The sequence below is a fragment of the Canis lupus genome, chromosome 18 (assembly GCF_011100685.1).
Source record: "Canis lupus familiaris isolate Mischka breed German Shepherd chromosome 18, alternate assembly UU_Cfam_GSD_1.0, whole genome shotgun sequence".
Classification (NCBI taxonomy): domain Eukaryota; kingdom Metazoa; phylum Chordata; class Mammalia; order Carnivora; family Canidae; genus Canis; species Canis lupus.
In genome coordinates this window covers 2,462,376-2,480,363 of record NC_049239.1, presented here as the reverse complement: position 1 = coordinate 2,480,363, position 17,988 = coordinate 2,462,376, and the positions used below count along the sequence as shown (strand labels likewise).

The 17,988-nt window shown below is 54.8% G+C and overlaps 1 protein-coding gene across 1 annotated transcript in view; it reads left to right on the top strand.

Annotated features, from left to right (window-relative positions):
• The window catches only part of COBL (cordon-bleu WH2 repeat protein), a 143,988-nt gene that overhangs the window by 86,999 nt on the left and 39,001 nt on the right, over positions 1 to 17,988 (top strand). The window contains exon 6 of the mRNA XM_038562613.1: positions 4,895 to 5,077. Coding sequence (XP_038418541.1) covers positions 4,895 to 5,077 — 183 coding nt within the window. The remainder of the gene's footprint in view (positions 1 to 4,894; positions 5,078 to 17,988) is intronic.

Here is a 17,988-nt window from a genome sequence, read left to right as displayed (position 1 = left end):
GGACAGACATTCCATGCTCATGGACTGCAAGAATCAATATTGTTAAGTTGTCCATATGACTCAAAGCAATCTACAGATTCAGTGCAATCTCTGTCAAGATCACAATCACATGTTTCAGATAGATAGAGCAGATAATCATAAAATTTATAGAGGACCGTGGAAGACTCTGAACACCCAGAGCAATCTTGAGAAAAGAGAACAAAGCTGGAGGCATCATGGCCTTGGATTTCAAATTGTATTACAAAGTCGTAGTAATTAATACAGTATAAGACTGGCATAAAAAACAGATACATAGATTCATGACACAGAATAAAGAGCCCAGAAATAAACCTATGCATGTATGACAGAGGAGCCAAGAATGTGCAATGGGGAAAATATAGTCTCTTTAGTAAATGGTGTTGGGAAAACTGGACCACTGTTTTATACCATTACACAAAAATTAACTTAAAATGGGTTAAAGTCTTGCACTTTAGACCGGACGCCATAAAATGCCTAGAAGAAAACAAGCAGTAAGCTCCTTCACATCGGTCTCAGTGATGATTCTTTTTTTTTTAATCTGACGCCAAAAGCAAAATAAATCAGTGGGACTACATCTAGAGAGCGAAAAAGGTTCTGCAAAACAAAGGAATCACCAACAAAATGAAAGGCAGCCTACCAAAGGGGAGGGGATACTTGCACATCATGGGGTAAGGGGTTAATAGCCAAAATATATAAAGAACTCCTACAACTCAATAGCAAAAAGCCAAACATCCAATTAAATAGCAGGCAGAAGGTCTGAATAGACGTTTTTATAAAGACCACATACAGATGGCCAACGGAACATGCGCAGATGTTCAGCGTCACTCGTGGTCAGGGAAATGCGAATCCGAACCACATTGAGATGCCACCTCATGCTTGTGAGGATCGATATTGTCAAAAAGAGAGGAAATAACGAGTTTCCGTGTGGAAAAAAGGCAACCCTCGTGCACTGTTGGTGGGAACGTAAATTGGCATGACCACTAGGGAACACCGCTCCTCCCAAAGTTCCAACTGGAACCAGCAGATGATCTAGCAATTTCCCTTTTGAGTATTCATCCAGAGAAAATAAAAGCACAAGAAAAGATAAATATATTTCTATGTTCGTTGCAGTATTACTTACAATGGGGAAGGTAGAGAAACACCCAACAACCTACAGACAAATGTATAAAGAAACTGTACATATACACATAATGCACAAGCTTGTGTATGCATGTAAGTCTGTGTGTACGAATATATACATTGTGTATGTGCAGTAGGGGATTATTCGGCCATAAATAAGAATGAAGTCTTCTTGCCACTTGTGACAAAATGGATGGATCTCAAGGGCATCATGTTAAGTGAAATAATTCAGAGGGGGAAAGACAAAGACCGCATGATCTCCCTTCTATGTGGAATCTAAAAAGAAAAAAAAAAAAAAAAAGCTGGTGGTTGCCAGAGGTGGAGGGTGGGGAAGGTGAAGAAAGGAGTGAAGGGAGGAAAAGGGGAAAAAAGGGAAAATAAAAGTTGAGCCGTAGGTATCCTCTGGGCAGCCAAAATGTTTTGAATACTTTGGCCGCTCATGGGCTGAAGGTTGGGAAAGGCTGCTGAATAGCAGAGTCCTTGCGTGAGGCAGATGGGCCCCAGTCCAGAGAACCCGAAAACAGGCCTGTGGGTGGGAAGGGTGGGTGTTGGCACAGAGCCGCGTGGCGTCCGTGTGGAGCAAGCTGGGGATAATCAACCCTGTTGTGTCAAAATCGAGCGTTGTCCCCCCGACGCAGGTGAGGCCGGCGAGAAGCCCACCGTCCTGGGCCGCGGACCACACAGCCTGGGATGCGGGGTGCTCGGGGCCTCCGGCGCTGTCCCGTGTGAGGCCACCTTCCTTGGCCCTCACGAGGTCATTCCTCCCAAAACTACGTGTCAGAGAAGAAGGAAACCGCGTGTGATGTGACGGAGACATGCCGGTGTGGACGGCAATTGGAAGTCGCTGGGATTTCCGTCTTGGGGAGGTGGGCGCGCGTGGTGGCGCCAGGGTGGCAGGGTCGCTACACAGCGGACGGCCTGTGGCCCACCTCTCCGGGGGCCTCCGTGCCCGGGCGTCCGGCCGTCGGGCCCCGCAGCTGCGCGGCCGGCCGAGCGCAGAGGAATCGCAGCTCTGCGGCCCGACGGGGGCTGAACGGAGGGTGCCCCTCCGTCCCGCGCCACGGGCTTCCACGGTCCCCGGGTCCCTGCCTGCACCCCCGGCGCCGGGTCCCGGCGGCCAGCCGTGCTCCAGCCGCTCCAGACCCAGATGGGCCCCCCACTTGGCTTCATTCTCTCGCGTTAGCAGGTGCACCGTGCAGAAGCCACTGGGACTCGGGCCTCCGGGTCTTCCTGGCGGCCGCGGCGGCCGCGCTGAGGCCGGGAAGGGACCTCCGAGTTTCTGTGCGCGGCCCCAAGTGCGTGGTAACGAGCCCAGGGCCTGCAGAGTGCAAGGACCAGGACGCACTTACGCTCCCCTCCACACCGGCCGTGGCAGCAAGGGGCCGCCACAGATTCCCCAGCTGTCGGCCGTTCCCGCGGACCCGCTCCCCGTGGGAAGGCTGCTCACGGGGAAGGCTGCTCGGGATGGACAAGGCCCTGCAGCCCCGCTCGGCGTCTCGAAGGGAGGCAGGGACTGGCTTCAGAGCAACCTCCAGGGGTGGCTGTTTGCTTTGCCTTAACGTTTATGGGCAAGAAAACCCAAGTTTCAAGAATGTTCTCGAGGAACAGAAGAGGATTGGAGATGCAGCGCAGGTCATCCTGGGCGGTCACTGAATATGATGGATTTCCTTTACGTATTTTTATTTTTATTTTTTTAAGTCAGCTCTGCACCCAGCATGTGGCTCAAACTCTGAGCCTTGAGATCAAGGGTCACATGCTCCACCACCTGTGCCAGGCAGGCACCCTGCTGCATATTTATTTTATTTTTTATTTATTAAAAAAATTTTTTTGCATATTTATTTTAAATTCAGAAAACCCATCATTCAAATGAAAGCTTCCCCACAAGATGCTTTTGTAAAATGAGAGAGTGGAGTTGTCCAGAGGCTCAGCGGTTGAGCATCTGCCTTCAGCCCAGGGTGTGACCCCAGGGTCTTGGAATCGAGTCCTGCATCGGGCTCCCTGCACGGAGCCTCCTTCTCCCTCTGCCTGTCTCTCTCTCTCTCTCTCTCTCTCTCTCTCTCACTCTCTCTCTTTCTGGGTCTCTCGGGAATAAATAAACTAAATATTTTTTTTAAAAGTCGAAAAAAAATTGTGTCTGAGTTCATGCGGCTTCTAAGTGACAAAAGCAGGAATTGAACCCAGACACCGTGTCTCCATCATGCGTGCGCTACCTTCCCAGCTGCATGGGCCTCACTGTGGAATATGCCTCGGGCACGGGCACTGGAGGAGGAAGGCAGGTCAGGACAGGGAGAGGCTCCAGGGCAGAGGGTGGCTTCCATTTTGTTTTGCTTTAGATCTTCTCTTTTCTCTTTTCTTTTCTTTTCTTTTCTTTTCTTTTCTTTTCTTTTCTTTTCTTTTCTTTTCTTTTTTCTTTTCTTTTCTTTTCTTTTCTTTCTTTTCTTTTCTTTTTAGTGGGCTCCACGCTCAGTGTGGAGCCCAATGTGGGGCTTGACCTCATGACCCTGAGACCAAATCTGAGCTGAGATCAAGAGTCAGACGCTGCACCGACTGTGCCCCCCGGGGGGCCTCATCATTTTTTTTTTTTTTCATTTGAAATTGGAGTGTTGGTTCTCTAAACCCTCTTTCTGCACCAACTCTTGGATGATTTGATTAAGCAGAGCCTGGGAGGGGAGAGTCTGAAAACTGTGTGCCCTCCAGCGGGCCAGCCTCCCCTCCCACACCCAGGAGGAGCAACTGCTCCCTGCAAGCAGCTCATGAGCAGGTTGGCTGGCGTCGGTCTCCCGTGCATTAGGGACCCACCACACGGGACTGTGCTCCGCGCCCCTGCGGTCTTCGCGGTGTGCCGTTTGCTCAGTTCGTCCGTTCATCCACGACCTCTGACCGTGCAAAGAAACCTACGCCCCGCCTTGGCAGCAGGTGGCCTACTTCTCCAGACGGCAGGAGGTGTTGGAAGGTGGGGCGGAGGGGGCAGTCATGGTTCCCCCAAACGCGGGAGGCGCTTGGGGACGGGGCAGCTGAGCAGACGACTCCGCGGGGTGTACGCAGAGCTTTGTCCGGGGCAGCTGGCTGTTGGGGAGACGCGGGCGGAAGGTGACCCCGTGGCTTTGCAGTCACCCTCTGCAAAGTCCAGACACTGGGCCGCAGGATTTCCGGCGCGAGGGATGCACAGGGTGGGGGCGCACAGGGATGCACGAGATCAGGGGGTTCACAGGTACCTCGGCAACTCCACCTTTAATTGGACCGAAGCCTGTGTTTACCTGCAACAGATTCATGTCATCAGTGGGTGTTCCTAAAGGGGTGGTGGTCGGTGTCCTAGGGAACAGGTGCCGTGAGGGTCATCACCGGGCGGCCGGAGGTGCAGGCAGTGTCGTCAGCACCAGCGAAGACAGTCCTCTTCTCCGGGAGCAGTAGGCTTCTCGGCCCTTCCCCCTCTGGCACCCAGGGCGTCCTCAGATGGCAGGCTAACGTCTCAGCGAGGCTCCCTCATACCTTGGGCGGGAATGCCGGCTGATTCATGATCCCGAAAACAGACCTTGCGGCCGGAGGCCGTCGCGCAGCAGCATCTTCTCCTAAAAGGGAGAACCCGGGCCTTCGTGACAGGGCGAATGTGGGTTTTGCACAGCCACACAGGCCCATCGTGGTGGAGATGATGTCGGGGACCTGGGCGAGCGGCTTGGCGCTGTGTCCGGCCTGGAGCACCCGCCCGCACAGCAGTCGTGGGACACTGATGAGAGTATTCTGTTTGTCTGCCCCACAGGGCTGCCTGACAACGCCCAACTCCCCATCCGTGAACCCTCGTTCCGTTCCGTTGGGTCCATCGCTGTCGCTCAGCAACATCTCGGGGGTGTCTGTGAAGTCAGACCTGAAGAAGCGGCGGGCCCCTCCGCCCCCGACCTCGCCTGGCACGGGGCCACCGGTGCAGGACAAGGCCTCGGAAAAGGTAGGCTGGGGTAGTGGGGTGGCTCTCCGGGCCGGTGCATCCGCGATATGGACCGGGGGTTCCTTCTAGAAGCTCCCTGCAGGCCCTATGACCCTTCCAACGTGTGGCTTCACCCCTAGAGCATTTCAGGGGAATATTTAAGGTCTATGTGGAAGTCGAGGTGAGATCCCACGCCGAGCCCCTTCAGTTACGGAAGGTAGGAGGAGACCTTTTGTGCTTCTAGGCGTTAAGAGGCCTGGGCTTGCTATCCCTAGCATTGAAATTTAGGGCATCGTCACGATCGCTTCCCGAGAGAATTGCATGGGTCGGGTCCCCGGCAGGAACCTGGGCTTTGACTGGGAGAGGGACGACAGGTAATGTGCCACGAGATGCCCCAGAGACGTCAGGTTCACAGCAGAGAGCGGGGAGCGGTGTTTGCAGTAAGTCGCTCTCTGTGCGATACGACATTTGTGGAGACGGCGTACGCAGGAAGCCAGGAGTGTTAAGTTTGTCTTCAGAGCAACCAAATGGCTTTGCACGGTTGTCGTTACATGTGGACGGGAAAGAGCCTTTGTCCCCAGCAGCTGGGGTCTCGACCGGGCTTCTTTCCTGCTGCGGGTCTGCTGCCACCTTGAAGCACCCCTGGAAATCTCAGTCCCTCCACTCCTGGGGGCTCGGCTGCTCCTTGACGGTAGCTCCTCCTCTCGTGGGCTGGGATGGGACACGGTAAACCTGGGACGTGTGGTCTGTGCTCTTGAGATGCGTCCTTCCTCATTTGGGTGGGCAGCAGCAGGGACAGCCCCTAGGGTGGCCGGGAGGGGAACCAGCTTTGGAAGATGAGGTCCCGGAGGCAAACCACCCGAGCCCACAGCGGGGCCTACTCCATCCACATCGCAAGGCATGAGGTCAACCTGCAGAGTCAAGAAGGATGCGTTATTCTTCATGACGCTCAGAGGTTTCCCAGGGGCGGATGGCCCAGCTTCCTGAGCCAGGAGGTGGAGATGGGGGGCGGGGGCAAGGAGGACACTACACCAGGAACAGGGACTTGGTGGGGCACACAGTTATTCCCCCACGGGGCCTTCATGCTTTTCCTTCTGCCTCGGTCATAGCTGCACGATCCCGAGAGTCTTAGCTGGAACCCTTCTGTGCTTATTTGTAAAATCGCTTTTCCTTAAAATAAACTAGAAACCAAGTCCGTGCCTCCCAGGTGGGAGCCCTGTCTCGGGGTCATGCTTAGAAGTTCCCTGAGGGGGGATCCCTGGGTGGCTCAGCGGTTTGGCGCCTGCCTTTGGCCCAGGGCGTGATCCTGGAGACCCGGGATCCAGTCCCGCGTCGGGCTTCCGGCATGGAGCCTGCTTCTCCCTCCTCCTGTGTCTCTGCCCCTCTTTCCCTCTATGTCTATCATAAATAAATAAACAAATCTTTAAAAAAAAAAAAAAAAAAGAAGTTCCCTGAGGGTCTCTCTGGAGCAGCCGACTTCTTGCTTGGTTTCCTTTTGAGCCTGGTTGTCTATCAGTCTATCAGTTGTTTTTTTTTAATGTATTTATTTATTTTAGAGAGAGAGGGTGGGGGGGGCAGCATGCACAAGTGGGAAGGGTAGAGGGAGGAGGAGAATCCCAAGCAGACTCTGCGCTGAGCGTGGCGCCCGATGCAGGGCTCCATCCCACGACCCTGAGATCATGACCTGGGCCGAAACAGAGACGGACGTGCAACTGCCAGGCGCCCGTGTGTCCATCACGTTTCATAAATTTTACCGAATCCTCCTCTGTCCCTCCAGAGGGAATCTCTATCCCTGGAGACCACGCCGTTCCCATCTACAGACCTTCCCTGCTGTGCCCTTGCGCTCCGCTGGCAAAGCCTGCAGCACAACATATTTTAGAAGAGGGCATTTTGATTTTTGTGTTTCTTAAGCATTTCCTAATGCCTCGCAGTGGTTTTGGGTTCTCCGTGACATCTCAGCTACCTTTTGATGCGAGGAACTTCAGGCACTCGTGGAACCTCACTTGGTTGTACCCTTGCATGATTGAATGGTGCAAATCGAACACAAAGCTACTTCCTATGGGTGTGTATGGTGTGCCTCTTTATTTTCCTGGGGTTTATTTTTTAAGATTTTATTTATTTATTCATGAGAGACACAGAGAGAGAGGCAGAGATGCAGGCAGAGGGAGAAGCAGGCTCCCTGCAGGGAGCCTGACACGGGACTCGATCCCAGGACTCCAGGATCAGGCCCTGGGCCGAAGGCAGATGCTTTAAGCACTGAGCCACCCAGGTGTCCCTTTCCTGGGTTTAGAGTCTGAACTTTTTCATAACCCACAGACCATATTTCTAGTATTTAGCACTTTTTCAGCTGGCTCCCTCTGGGGACCTCTTTTTTGCTTTTGATTGGGACAGATATTTCTTTAGCAGTGACAGTCACGACGAATTCCAGGATCATCACGTACAAGTTTTTTGGTTTGTTTTTTGTTTTTTGTTTTTTTGCATTGAGAATTGCATTTCCCTAATGTTATAGAATGTAGATGCTAAACCACATCAGCATTTTAAAAATTTCTTCCGGGATCCCTGGGTGGCACAGTGGTTTGGCGCCTGCCTTTGGCCCAGGGCGTGATCCTGGAGACCCGGGATCGAATCCCACGTCGGGCTCCTGGTGCGTGGAGCCTGCTTCTCCCTCTGCCTATGTCTCTGCCTCTCTCTCTCTGTAATTATCATAAATAAATAAATAAAAATTTAAAAATTTCTTCCATCCGGAGAAGATGTTGTGTTTTTCAGACTTCACCGTGCTTCTCCAGAGTGGGTACAGTGTGCTGGAGTGCAAAAATGTATATAGTAAGTAGAGAACCGGGAATTCTGAATGAAAAATAAATAGTTCTCTATACCCCGAAGAATGAGCAGAGTTCCCTGTGAGGCGGTAAAAGCTTTTTACTGAAATCTGTTTTATTTGGCACGGAATGAGTGGAGAAATAGGCTCACAGAAACCCTCTCCTTTTGTAAGCATATGAGTGGCATATGGATTAGATTTAAGCATTTGCTATGACCTTTTTTTTTTTTATTTCCTTTTTAAATGAAAGGTATTTTGTTATTTACTAATTTCTGGGAAAGGAACCCAAAAATGTATTGTTGTCGTTGTTGGGGAAAAACGTCAATTCCTTCTTCATGAACTTCCTTCCATGTAAAGATAAGATGTTTGTTTGGAAAGCCTTATTTATATGCAACTGTTGCTAACACCAATATCCTGAATGAAAAGGAAAGGCTTATTCTCAAGGACATGACTGGTTTTGGAAAAGGAAAATGTGTAGATTTTCTTATTTTAGAAGTTTTTTGTTGTTGTTTGTTTTTCTTTTTTTCTTTTTTTTTCTTTTTTTTCTTATCATCAGGTCTGAAAACTTCAGTGCTTCCTTACTTCAGGTCTTAAAGAGGGAATCCTTTCAGCCATGTCCTGGCTCATGGGAAACATTCTCAAAAACGCAGTCTTTGTGTCCGCGTTTTTGTTACCTGATGATGTACGTACAGCGCGATCATCAGTCTTCACAATTTCTGGAAGTTCTTTTCAAAGAGAGTTTCCCAGGGGGTGTTGGAGCCCAAGGGAGAGACTCAGGGTGTCCTTGTGCAAGCCCATTAGCAGAGAAACTGGCAAGACGGGTGAAGACACACGCTATCTTTGCAGAAGAGGACGGCTCCCTGTGCCAGACGCCATCCCGCCTCCCGGTACCCGGAATGTAGCTCCGACCAAGCGCAACGTTCAGACGGGAACGATGCCTGTGTGAGGGCACCATATGCTAAGTCAGGATTTTCCAGACTTACGTGAGCATCAGAATCACCCCCAAAGGGCTTGTTAAAACACATTCGACTTGGCTCCATCCTGAGAGCTTCTGATTCAGTAGGTCTGAGGCAGGGCCTGAGAATTTGCGTTCCAGCACGTTCCCAGGCAAACCCCACTTTGAGAACCGCCGGGCCGCAGGATGCCACAGCCCCGATCCGCCCACTCAGACGCGGGGCTAGCACATGTCCGAGAGATCCACCCGGCGGCAATATTTTTAACAGACCTGGAGGGATTCTCCGGCAGGGCAGCTACCTGGAAGGGAGCGCATCTGCGAGGCCTGACGTTGGATGTCCCGATGAATAAATAGCTCTTGCATCTTGCTGGGACCCGCCGAGCGCTCGGGTCAGGGACAGAGGGATTGCCCATTCCGGACAGGGTGACGGGGTCTGTCTTCCTTTGGCCTTGGAGATCCCACAGGGTCCTCACTCCGCCCTGCTCTGTGCTGACCCCGACCGAGGGCCGAGCCCCCTCTATATGCTGGGTCTTAGCAGCTGTCCCCAAGGAGGCCAGGTGACCTGTCCCTCGGGCTGTGGGTCGGCATGGATCTCAGATCGTGAGTGGGGCTGCAGACACAGGTGCCCACGCCGGCACCTCTCCACCCACTCTCTGGCCCTTAGTTTTCCTCCTCCGCAAAACGGGAACACTAAAAGCAGCCTTCCCAGGTGCGTGACCTAGAGGTCAGAGCATGGGCCCTGGAGCGGCTTCCTGGGCCCAGATCCCAGCTCTTGTCACTCCTGGCAGTGTCGCCTTGCTGAGTCCCTGAACTACCCGGAGGTGTGCAACCTGCACGGCCAGGTGGAGCGAGAGCCACACCTCGGGGGCTGCAGGAGCCCGAGGCAGGGAGGGCCGGGCGGTGGGGGCGATGGCTCTATGCCGCGGCCAGCCTCCTGCATTAACCAGGTGCAGATCACATTTAAAAATCAAACTCTCCATTGCCGCAAACATCAGACGTAGAGCAAGGAGTTGCCCAGGCCCTGGGGCAGGTTCATTCTGTTAAACAGGGCCACACCCCGTGGAGGCATGTTGCCCGTCGCTCACACACGGTGCACGCCCTGTTCACTAGTCTGCGCTCCCAGAGATTTTCAGGACACAGGCGCTCGTCCCTTTGTGTCTCTGGAGCCTCGGAGAGTAACGAGAATAGAATCCCGTGAAGGAACCCGTACTTGGGTGACTCAGTTTACCTATTCAGGATCAAAGCAACCCAGTAAACCCCACGTGCTGACCTCTGCCACCGTACAGTGCTTCCCCGGGTACAGAGTAGCTTCTTTCGCTTTGGTCTCTGTCGATTGATTAGCAATAACGTGTGGAAGCTTACTAGAAAGCGCGGTGCTAACTGGAGTTACGATTTGCCGAATAAACAGCTCTTCGTTAATTTTTCAGCCGACACGCGGTTCTTCTACGCAGCTTTTGTGCCCGTAAGAGCTATAAATCCTTTTTTTATTGTAAGTACAAGTAATTCCGAAAGTATTTGAGCTATCCCGGCTTTCTTTTGTCCTATAGGACTTGAATCATCACATTCATTGCAGAAAGCCTTCAGCGCCATAAAATCCCGACGTGACAAGCACACTTCTGCACCATCTCAAGTTTGTTGCATTGGGATTAAAATAACCGGTGGTGTTGGCCATGCCAGTGAGCGATGGGGGAGGTTGGTGTTATGATCAGTTATTGGTACAACCCAAAATGGATTTTTCCATGAAAAATGGCTTATGCATTCAATAAATCTGTGTCGAACGGCTGCTGCTTGCAAGCCCTGCACTTGAGAGCATGAACTAATATTCATTCCTTGAATATCTTGGTGCAACGTGCACACAAACACGCAGTGTGCTTTGTTCAGTGTTGTAAATAATTAGGGTGATCTGCACGCGTTAGAAATCAGGGGCAAACATTCCCACCTGAGGTTCCATTTCTGGAAGCATCATGAGAACCAGGTGATTAGAGGATTACGGGGAATCGTAGAGCTTGGCTGAGCCCACCCCCAGTGAAACGTCTCATCCAGGATCGAAGTGCGTGTTTGAGCGCTCCTGCGACGGTGTTTCACCTCGTTCTGGAGTATTCCTGGCCTTGCTCTGCTTCCCGGCCCACAGAGAGAAGGCTCCCGGGAGGCAGCCGCGGGAGCCCTGGTGCCCCCCGAGCAGGGCCACGGGCCAGGCTGGGCCCCTGCTGCCTCCTCCCCTCTGCTGTGAGGACTCACGGCCGTGGCTTAGAGGCTGGAACGTCCGGGGTCCCTGTCCCCGCAGGGCCATGCCCACAGTCCTCCTCCTGGGGTGCAGGCTCCTGCCTCACGGTGGCAGTGACTGTTTCTGGCCAAGTGGATGATGCTTGGAGACTTCTAAAAAACTCTTCTTCGTAATAATCGAAGACCTGTGATGATCTGCGGCGTGCGGATGGCGCTCTCGTGAGAGCGACTGGGCGCTTTGGCTTCCCGAGCGCTCCGCTGACCAGATGGTACTCCAGGGGTGGCTCGGGAGAGGCCCCCGTGGACCGACCCCCTGTGTGCAACGGCGAGGGGAGACCTGCACACCCCCCGTGCCCCCAGCCCTCCGCCTGCCAGCCGGCTCCCCCGCACCCACCCCAGCAGGCTCCCCAGGGACGACCCCCCCTGCAGTGGCCTCCGGCTCCGTCTACAGACTCCTCCGGAGCCGCACTTGTCACTAGAGAAGCGGGGGCCTGTCTGCCCTTTGCACACATCGGAGGGTAACCCGAGTTCCCAGCCAGGCCTGTGGGCCTCCACGACCTCGCCGTGCTCCCGGGAGGCCCTGCCCTCGTCCTGTCCCCTTGCCCGTGCCCCGCTCGAAGGCCACTTGGCCAGTGCGGCCACCTCCTCCCTCTGTCCCGTTTCTCTTCCAGCTTCCGACACCGAAGCCCAGGGGCAGGGAACTCTGTCTCAGTGCCGCCGACATGTCTCAGGGCCTCAGGGCCGGTGCCACCACGGGGGTGAGCATCCGTGTGAATGCATTTCCTCCGCTCGCGATTCGTTTACCGGGTGCGTAGAGACAGCTCCCCTCTCCACCGGAGAACCACTGACCTCACAGTATGATGCAAGGAGGTGACAGCCGGCAGCACGTCGGGCAGCCCCGTCCCTAGGAAGCCACGGTGTAGGAGCCCTTCGCGTGCAGGTCCCGCCCTATGCCGGAGCTAGAAATGACCGTGTGGTGTAGACGGCGGGGCTGTGCGAGTGGTGCGTGGAGACAGGAGGGTGTGCGAAGTCTGCGCGCTGTGCGGCCGGGGCTGCCGTGGTGACCGGGCCTCCCAGGGAGGGGTTGGCCTCTGAAGACGGGACCCACGCATGCGCACCCCACCTCGTCTGTGCTCCATGAGGATGAGCAGGACGGGGCACCTGTAGCCCCAGGAAGGGGAAGGGGCCGCAGGAGTGGCCGGAGGCTGGATGCTGCCACTTAGTACAGTTCTCACGTGGGCTCCGGGGGTGCAGGAGCCTCACGCAGGCTGCAGATAGAATGGGAGGAGCCCCAGGGGAGCACCAGCAGGACGGGAAGCTCCCGTCCCTACCCACCCCCACCTCCTCTCTGTGTTTCGCTGATTTTCTCCTCCCAGGCTGTCCTGCCTGCGATCTGCGTATCCTGCTAAATGCCTTTATGTCGGTTTGGTCTTTTATTTTTTTTTAATTATTTTTTTATTCCTGAGAGACCCAGAGAGAGAGAGAGAGAGAGAGAGGCAGAGACCCAGGCAGAGGGAGAAGCAGGCTCCCTGTAGGGAGCCCGATGCAGGACTCGATCCCAGGACCCCGGGGTCATGGCCTGAGCCAAAGGGAGATGCTCAACCACTGAGCCCCCTGGGCACCCCTGGTTTGGTCTTTTACTGTTTCTTAACCACGTTTCTTCAGAATCACACTTGCACAGACGTGTGTGTGCCTGTGTGTTGCGCTTTTTTGCCACGGGTAAAAGACACGGCCACTTAAATCCTTGACGTGACCCTCCTTAAGATGGCGAGTTTGCCCATTACGATGGCTCTTGTTCCGTCGACTGGAGGAAACTGAGTCAGGCCAGGCTGCAGGTCAGAGACCACGCAGCCAAGGGCCCGGCCCTCCCTGCGCATCCTCCGCCATGCGTGGCGGCCCTTCTAAGCTGCAGAGGCCGGGGCCTGTCTCCGCAGGTGCACAGATGGAGCCGTGGAAGGAATGTGCCTCGAGCGGGCCACGTCCCTGCTGCGACTTCCTCAGAGACAAACAGACGTTGGAGAGGAAGAGGTGCCGGCCTCGAGGTGGGGGGTCCCGTGTGTCAGGGGTCACCGCAGGGTTTGCGTGGACATCGTAGGAGCCCAGAGCAGCCGCCAGGCTTCCTCCCGGGGGTGCCAGGGGGCTTTCCAGCTCCCCAGCCTTGGCTGCACGGCACTTTCATGTCCTGGACACCGTGGGAGCGTCGCGCTGGCGTTTCCTTCCCTTGTTGCAGGGCCCGGCCCTCTTTGAGGTCAAAAGCCGTGCAGGCAGCAGCCTTGTGATTCGGGGCTGCAGGCTGATGCCTCAGCAGAGCACCTCTGCCCCGGGTGGGGAGGGGGGGCAGGTGGAGAGGACCCAGGTGGCCCCTCTCACCCCCGATAACCCTGCAGGAAAGCCCCTCGGCCCCGGGGCAGACAGCAGGGGATGTTGAGGCCGGGGTGTCTCCTGTGGGTTTATTTCTGAGTCTGTCCAGGCACGTTTCTTTCCTCATGGGGACTCAGACGTCCTCAAGGAAAGGGCCCTGGGTGCCCCTCCCCCGCTTTTTTGTCCAAAGCAGGTGTGGCAGGTGAGGGTCTGCAGAGAGAAGCAGCACCTTCCTGCTGCGTCTTCCCCTCCGAGGAGCCTAAAGCCTGTGTGGGTGGCTTTGGGCTTTCCCTCGGGGTGAAAGCAGACTGACGCCCTCAGCACGTTTGCCTCCGACCGGCTTGGGGTCGCACCCTCCCGGCCCGCGGCGTGATGAGCTCTCCCCAGGCCCGGGACACGCAGGCCGCTGGTCAGCATCGGCGGGTGACGGCCCTGCCGTGACCTCTCGCCCCGAGCTCTCCCCAGGGCTGCGCAAGCAGGGGTCAGGAAGGAGCCGCTCTGTCTGTCGAGGGGACCACGGTGACAGGTTCAGGAGCCCCCCCCCCCCCCCCAGCACCTCTGGCCTCGAGGACACAGTATATGCTCGCCGTCCCCGTGACTGAATCCCGACTGGGGCCCAGTAGGTGCGTCCCAGCCCCATGCACAACGCTTGGCGGGCCGTGGCCCATCGGTGAGCGTTTTATCAACAATTGTGTGTGGGCCGAACGACCCGAGGGCCGGGGCGAGGCCTGCGAGACCCTGCGGCGTATGCTCAGCCCTGGACGTGAGCCGCGGCCCACCCGGAAGGCCCGGTGACACGGGAAGAACGGGCCTTGCGGCCCGAGACGTCGTACGTGGCAGGCGTATCCAGCCGGAGGCTCAGGTGTGAGGGGGCAGCTACACAGGGGTCCTGCCGGCATCAGGGGATCCTCAGTGAGCTGCCATTTGGGGGGAGAGGCCCCAGGGTCTCCGACGCCCCCACGCCCGTCGCTCCCGCGCCCCCCATGCTGTAGACCCTGCACAGGCATATCCCCAGGCCTGTGTCCCATCGAGGCTCCGGGATGTGCCTCAGTCCAAGGCCGACCCTGAGCCCCGCGATTCCCAGCGTGTAAGAGTGGCTGCAGCTGAGGAAAAGGCTCGGGTGCGTTGGACGTGCCGGCAGCCAGCTGGGAGGAGCTTACAGCAGCCTTCGCCCAAACCCACTGCAGTGCGGTGGTAGGGTGGCGAGGCCCTGTCCCACACTACTTGGTGCCTGGACAGACGGGGACGCACTGCATTTGGAGAGGAAAAAACTTAAAAAATGCCAAGAAGAGAACATTCTAGACATCGAAGAGTCCTAGAAGAAAGAGCAGAAATTAGAATAGTTAAGCCAAGAACTGTGAAGGTTCACTGGGACGGGACCAGTTCCCGTCCTGGGTGGGGGCTGTGCCCAGAGGACAGGACGGGGACCAGTGCCTGGGCCTGCTATTCTAGAAATGTCTGTTTTCATGGAATGTAGGAAAGAATCCCCTGTGATGTGGAGTTGGGGCGCCGACGTGACGAATCCGCAGAAGCACCCCGTGGTGGTTAGGTCGCGTGTTGGCTCGCGAGGTCTCCCAGCAAGGCCAGGCCATGCTTCCTTAGGCTTCTGTACCCGCCCTTGTAGGGGCTGTGTCCCCTCTGCACAGGAGATGGGTGCGCGGAGGGTGAGTGGCTTTCTCGAGGCCACGGCGGTCGAGGTGCTGTCTGTGCAAACTGTTGTTGGAACCCATGGTGGTTTGAACTGTTCCTGGGCCCAGGGGCCACCTGCCCCCTGAGGTGAAGGGCACCCAGTTTGCTGGGCTGTCACCACAAGACACCATGGACTCGAGGTCTTGAGTCACAGACATTTATTCTCACGGTCCCGAGGCTGTTAGTGCATGATCGGGGCGCTCCCGAGACACCCTGTGGCCGGCGGGGCCGTCCCTGCCAGCACGCACATCCCTAGTGTCTCTTCCTCTTCGACAAGGAACATGGGACTCGCCTCAGTGGCCTCATGTTGACTTAATCACCTCCTTAAAGACCCTCTCCCCAACTACAGTCACCACTGAGGTACCAGGAGTTGGGACGTCCAGGTGCAAACTTGGGGGCAGGAGCAGAATTTAACAACAAAGGGAAGCTGGGTTTCTGTTTATGCACAGTTTTCGTGACCGTTGGGAATTCAAGGACAAATAAGATTCAGTACTTTAAAGGTTCACGGTGTTTGATGGAGCATTTAGCATCTTCTGATCTTCTGTCCCCAAATCCCAGCAAATGGCCTCTGTCTGGGTGCATCGCGGCGTGTGGGCCCATCCAGGGCCGAGTCCAATCCATGGGAAATTCGCACTCGCAGCTTTGCTTTTTAGGATGTCCCGTAATCCGCATGCCAGGGACCAGAGACTAGACGGGGTGAAGGTGTCACCTCCAGATTCTTCCCCAGCAGTTTCCAGGGCAGCTGGACAGAGAAGGCTCGTCATCCAGTCCTCAGCCGACAGGTCCCAAGGTCAGCACTAAGAGTTACAATGACCCAAAGATGGCTCAGTCCCTGTTGCGTTTCAGCTCCTCTGCTGAGACTCAGGTACATCGTCGTCGCGTTTACCTTGATCAGTAGGACGTCCTTGTGAAGGAGGTACTGTTCCTGTCTTCATCGTGCCAGTGCGGACACAGGGTTTCCCAAGGCAGGTGGAGGTCACGGAGCCAGACCGGTAAGGGCCAAAACCCACACTTGCCACAAACACCTTTCCTGCTGGAAGTTTTCTCCCATGGGCGCTGACGGGGATCAGAGGGAAATGTGTGGCCATCAAGTGGCATCGTGCCTGAGTGGCAACAGGTGGGCTGGAATCCCAGCGCTGCACCTTCTGCAAGAGATGCCATGGGGGTGGGGGGTGGGCAGCAGGTGCTGGTGGGTCGTGCCACCGCTGCTGCCCTCATCTCGTGTGACGTAGAGATTCTCAAATGGATGGAAGATTTGGAACAGAGGAGCACACTCACTTCCTCATCGTTGACGGAGGAGGCGTGTGTTTGCTGGTGGAGAACGAAACACCCAGGATTAGGATCAATTCTAGGGCCCCTTGGGTGGCACAGTTGGTTAAGCATCAGACTCTTGGTTTGGGCTCACGTCGTGACCTCAGGGTCATGAGATCCCGCATCAGGCTCTGTGCTCATCGCAGAGTCCGCTAAAGTTGCTGTCTCTCTCCCTCTGCCTCTGCACCTCCTCATATGCTCTCTCTCACTCCATCTTTCTCTAAAATGAATAAATAAATCTTTAAAAAAACAAATAATTCTAAAGATCTCGGACGAAGAACATCTTCATGCTCCATTCTGCACAGCGAGTCCCCTGATTCTTCACAGAGCAAATCCCCGGTGCCCCGAGGCCATGGAGCTCTTTCTCAGCAGCCCACTCTGCTTTAAGGGGGGGGGGGGACCTTACAGCTGGAACATCTGGCAGAGTCATGACCCAATCCGTTCCCCTCCCTGTGTGCCGTTTGTCAAGGAAATGAAGCAAAATGGCAAACCAGTCATGAGGAATGCTCGCCTGCTGTTCCCTGGGTGAGACCAGCAGATCGGTGGAGTGGATTTCATCCCGTTTGCCAAAGATACGCAAGCTTGGCTAACCTGAAACCCATTGATACTGTTTATTATCTTTTTGGCTCTACCCAATTTGCAGAAATCTGTTCATCTGCTCATCCCGTGTGTTGCGGGGCTTCAGAAGTCTTCACGGGAATTAAGGATAAAACAAGTGGGACCGTGTAAGGGTCTTTCGGACCTAGCCTGACTCGGGCTGCTTTTTGAGTCAGCCCTTCTAAGAAATATTTCTGTCACTTAGTCTTCAAATGTTCTGCATATAAAGTATATCTGCCAGGTTAGCAAATGAACAAAACTAGTGCAGAATTAGACAACAGCTTTGCGTGAACTCCTTTTGAAAGAAACCACCACATACGGGTTTTGTTTAGATCCTAAAATATGGAAAAGCAAACACAAAATGTATTATGGTACAGAAAAAAATTTTTTTTTTCCTTAACTGCTGGAGGAAGTGGAAATGCTAGGAGGTTGCATATTTGGGACGCTTCCTTCTTCCGCGAGGAGGCCGAGATGCGGATCTGCATTGTGTTCAGAGGAAGTCTTATCCCTTCATCAAAACAAACATCCATGTGAACCTGCGGAGCCCCATCCCGTTGCAGAGCCTAGGAAAACAGTCGGGGCGCAGACGAACTTCCCTGGGCCGAGATAACAGGGCAGAGGATACGGAGGGTTCGCAGAGAGAGGAAGCGGGAGCTATTTTGGTGGTTTTACGTCTCTGTTTTGTTGCGGGTCCCTTCCTCCCTGACACGTCCAGCCACAGAAGCAAGCTTATTTGAAGAAGATTAGGTTCTCATGTATTTTTAGCTGTCGTTCGGGTGTGACATTTGTGGAGGCCCCTGAGATAAAAATCAAAATGAAGAGGGAGCTCGCCGCTTTCCTACACATTGACGCTGCGGCGACACAAAGGACGCGAAGTCGGGCTGTCCGTCATAACCTCACGTGGTTCAGATATTCACTAACTGTGTTGCTCTCCTGCTCGCTCATACACTGTCACCTCGGTCCCTTTGTGTTTGGCCGCCA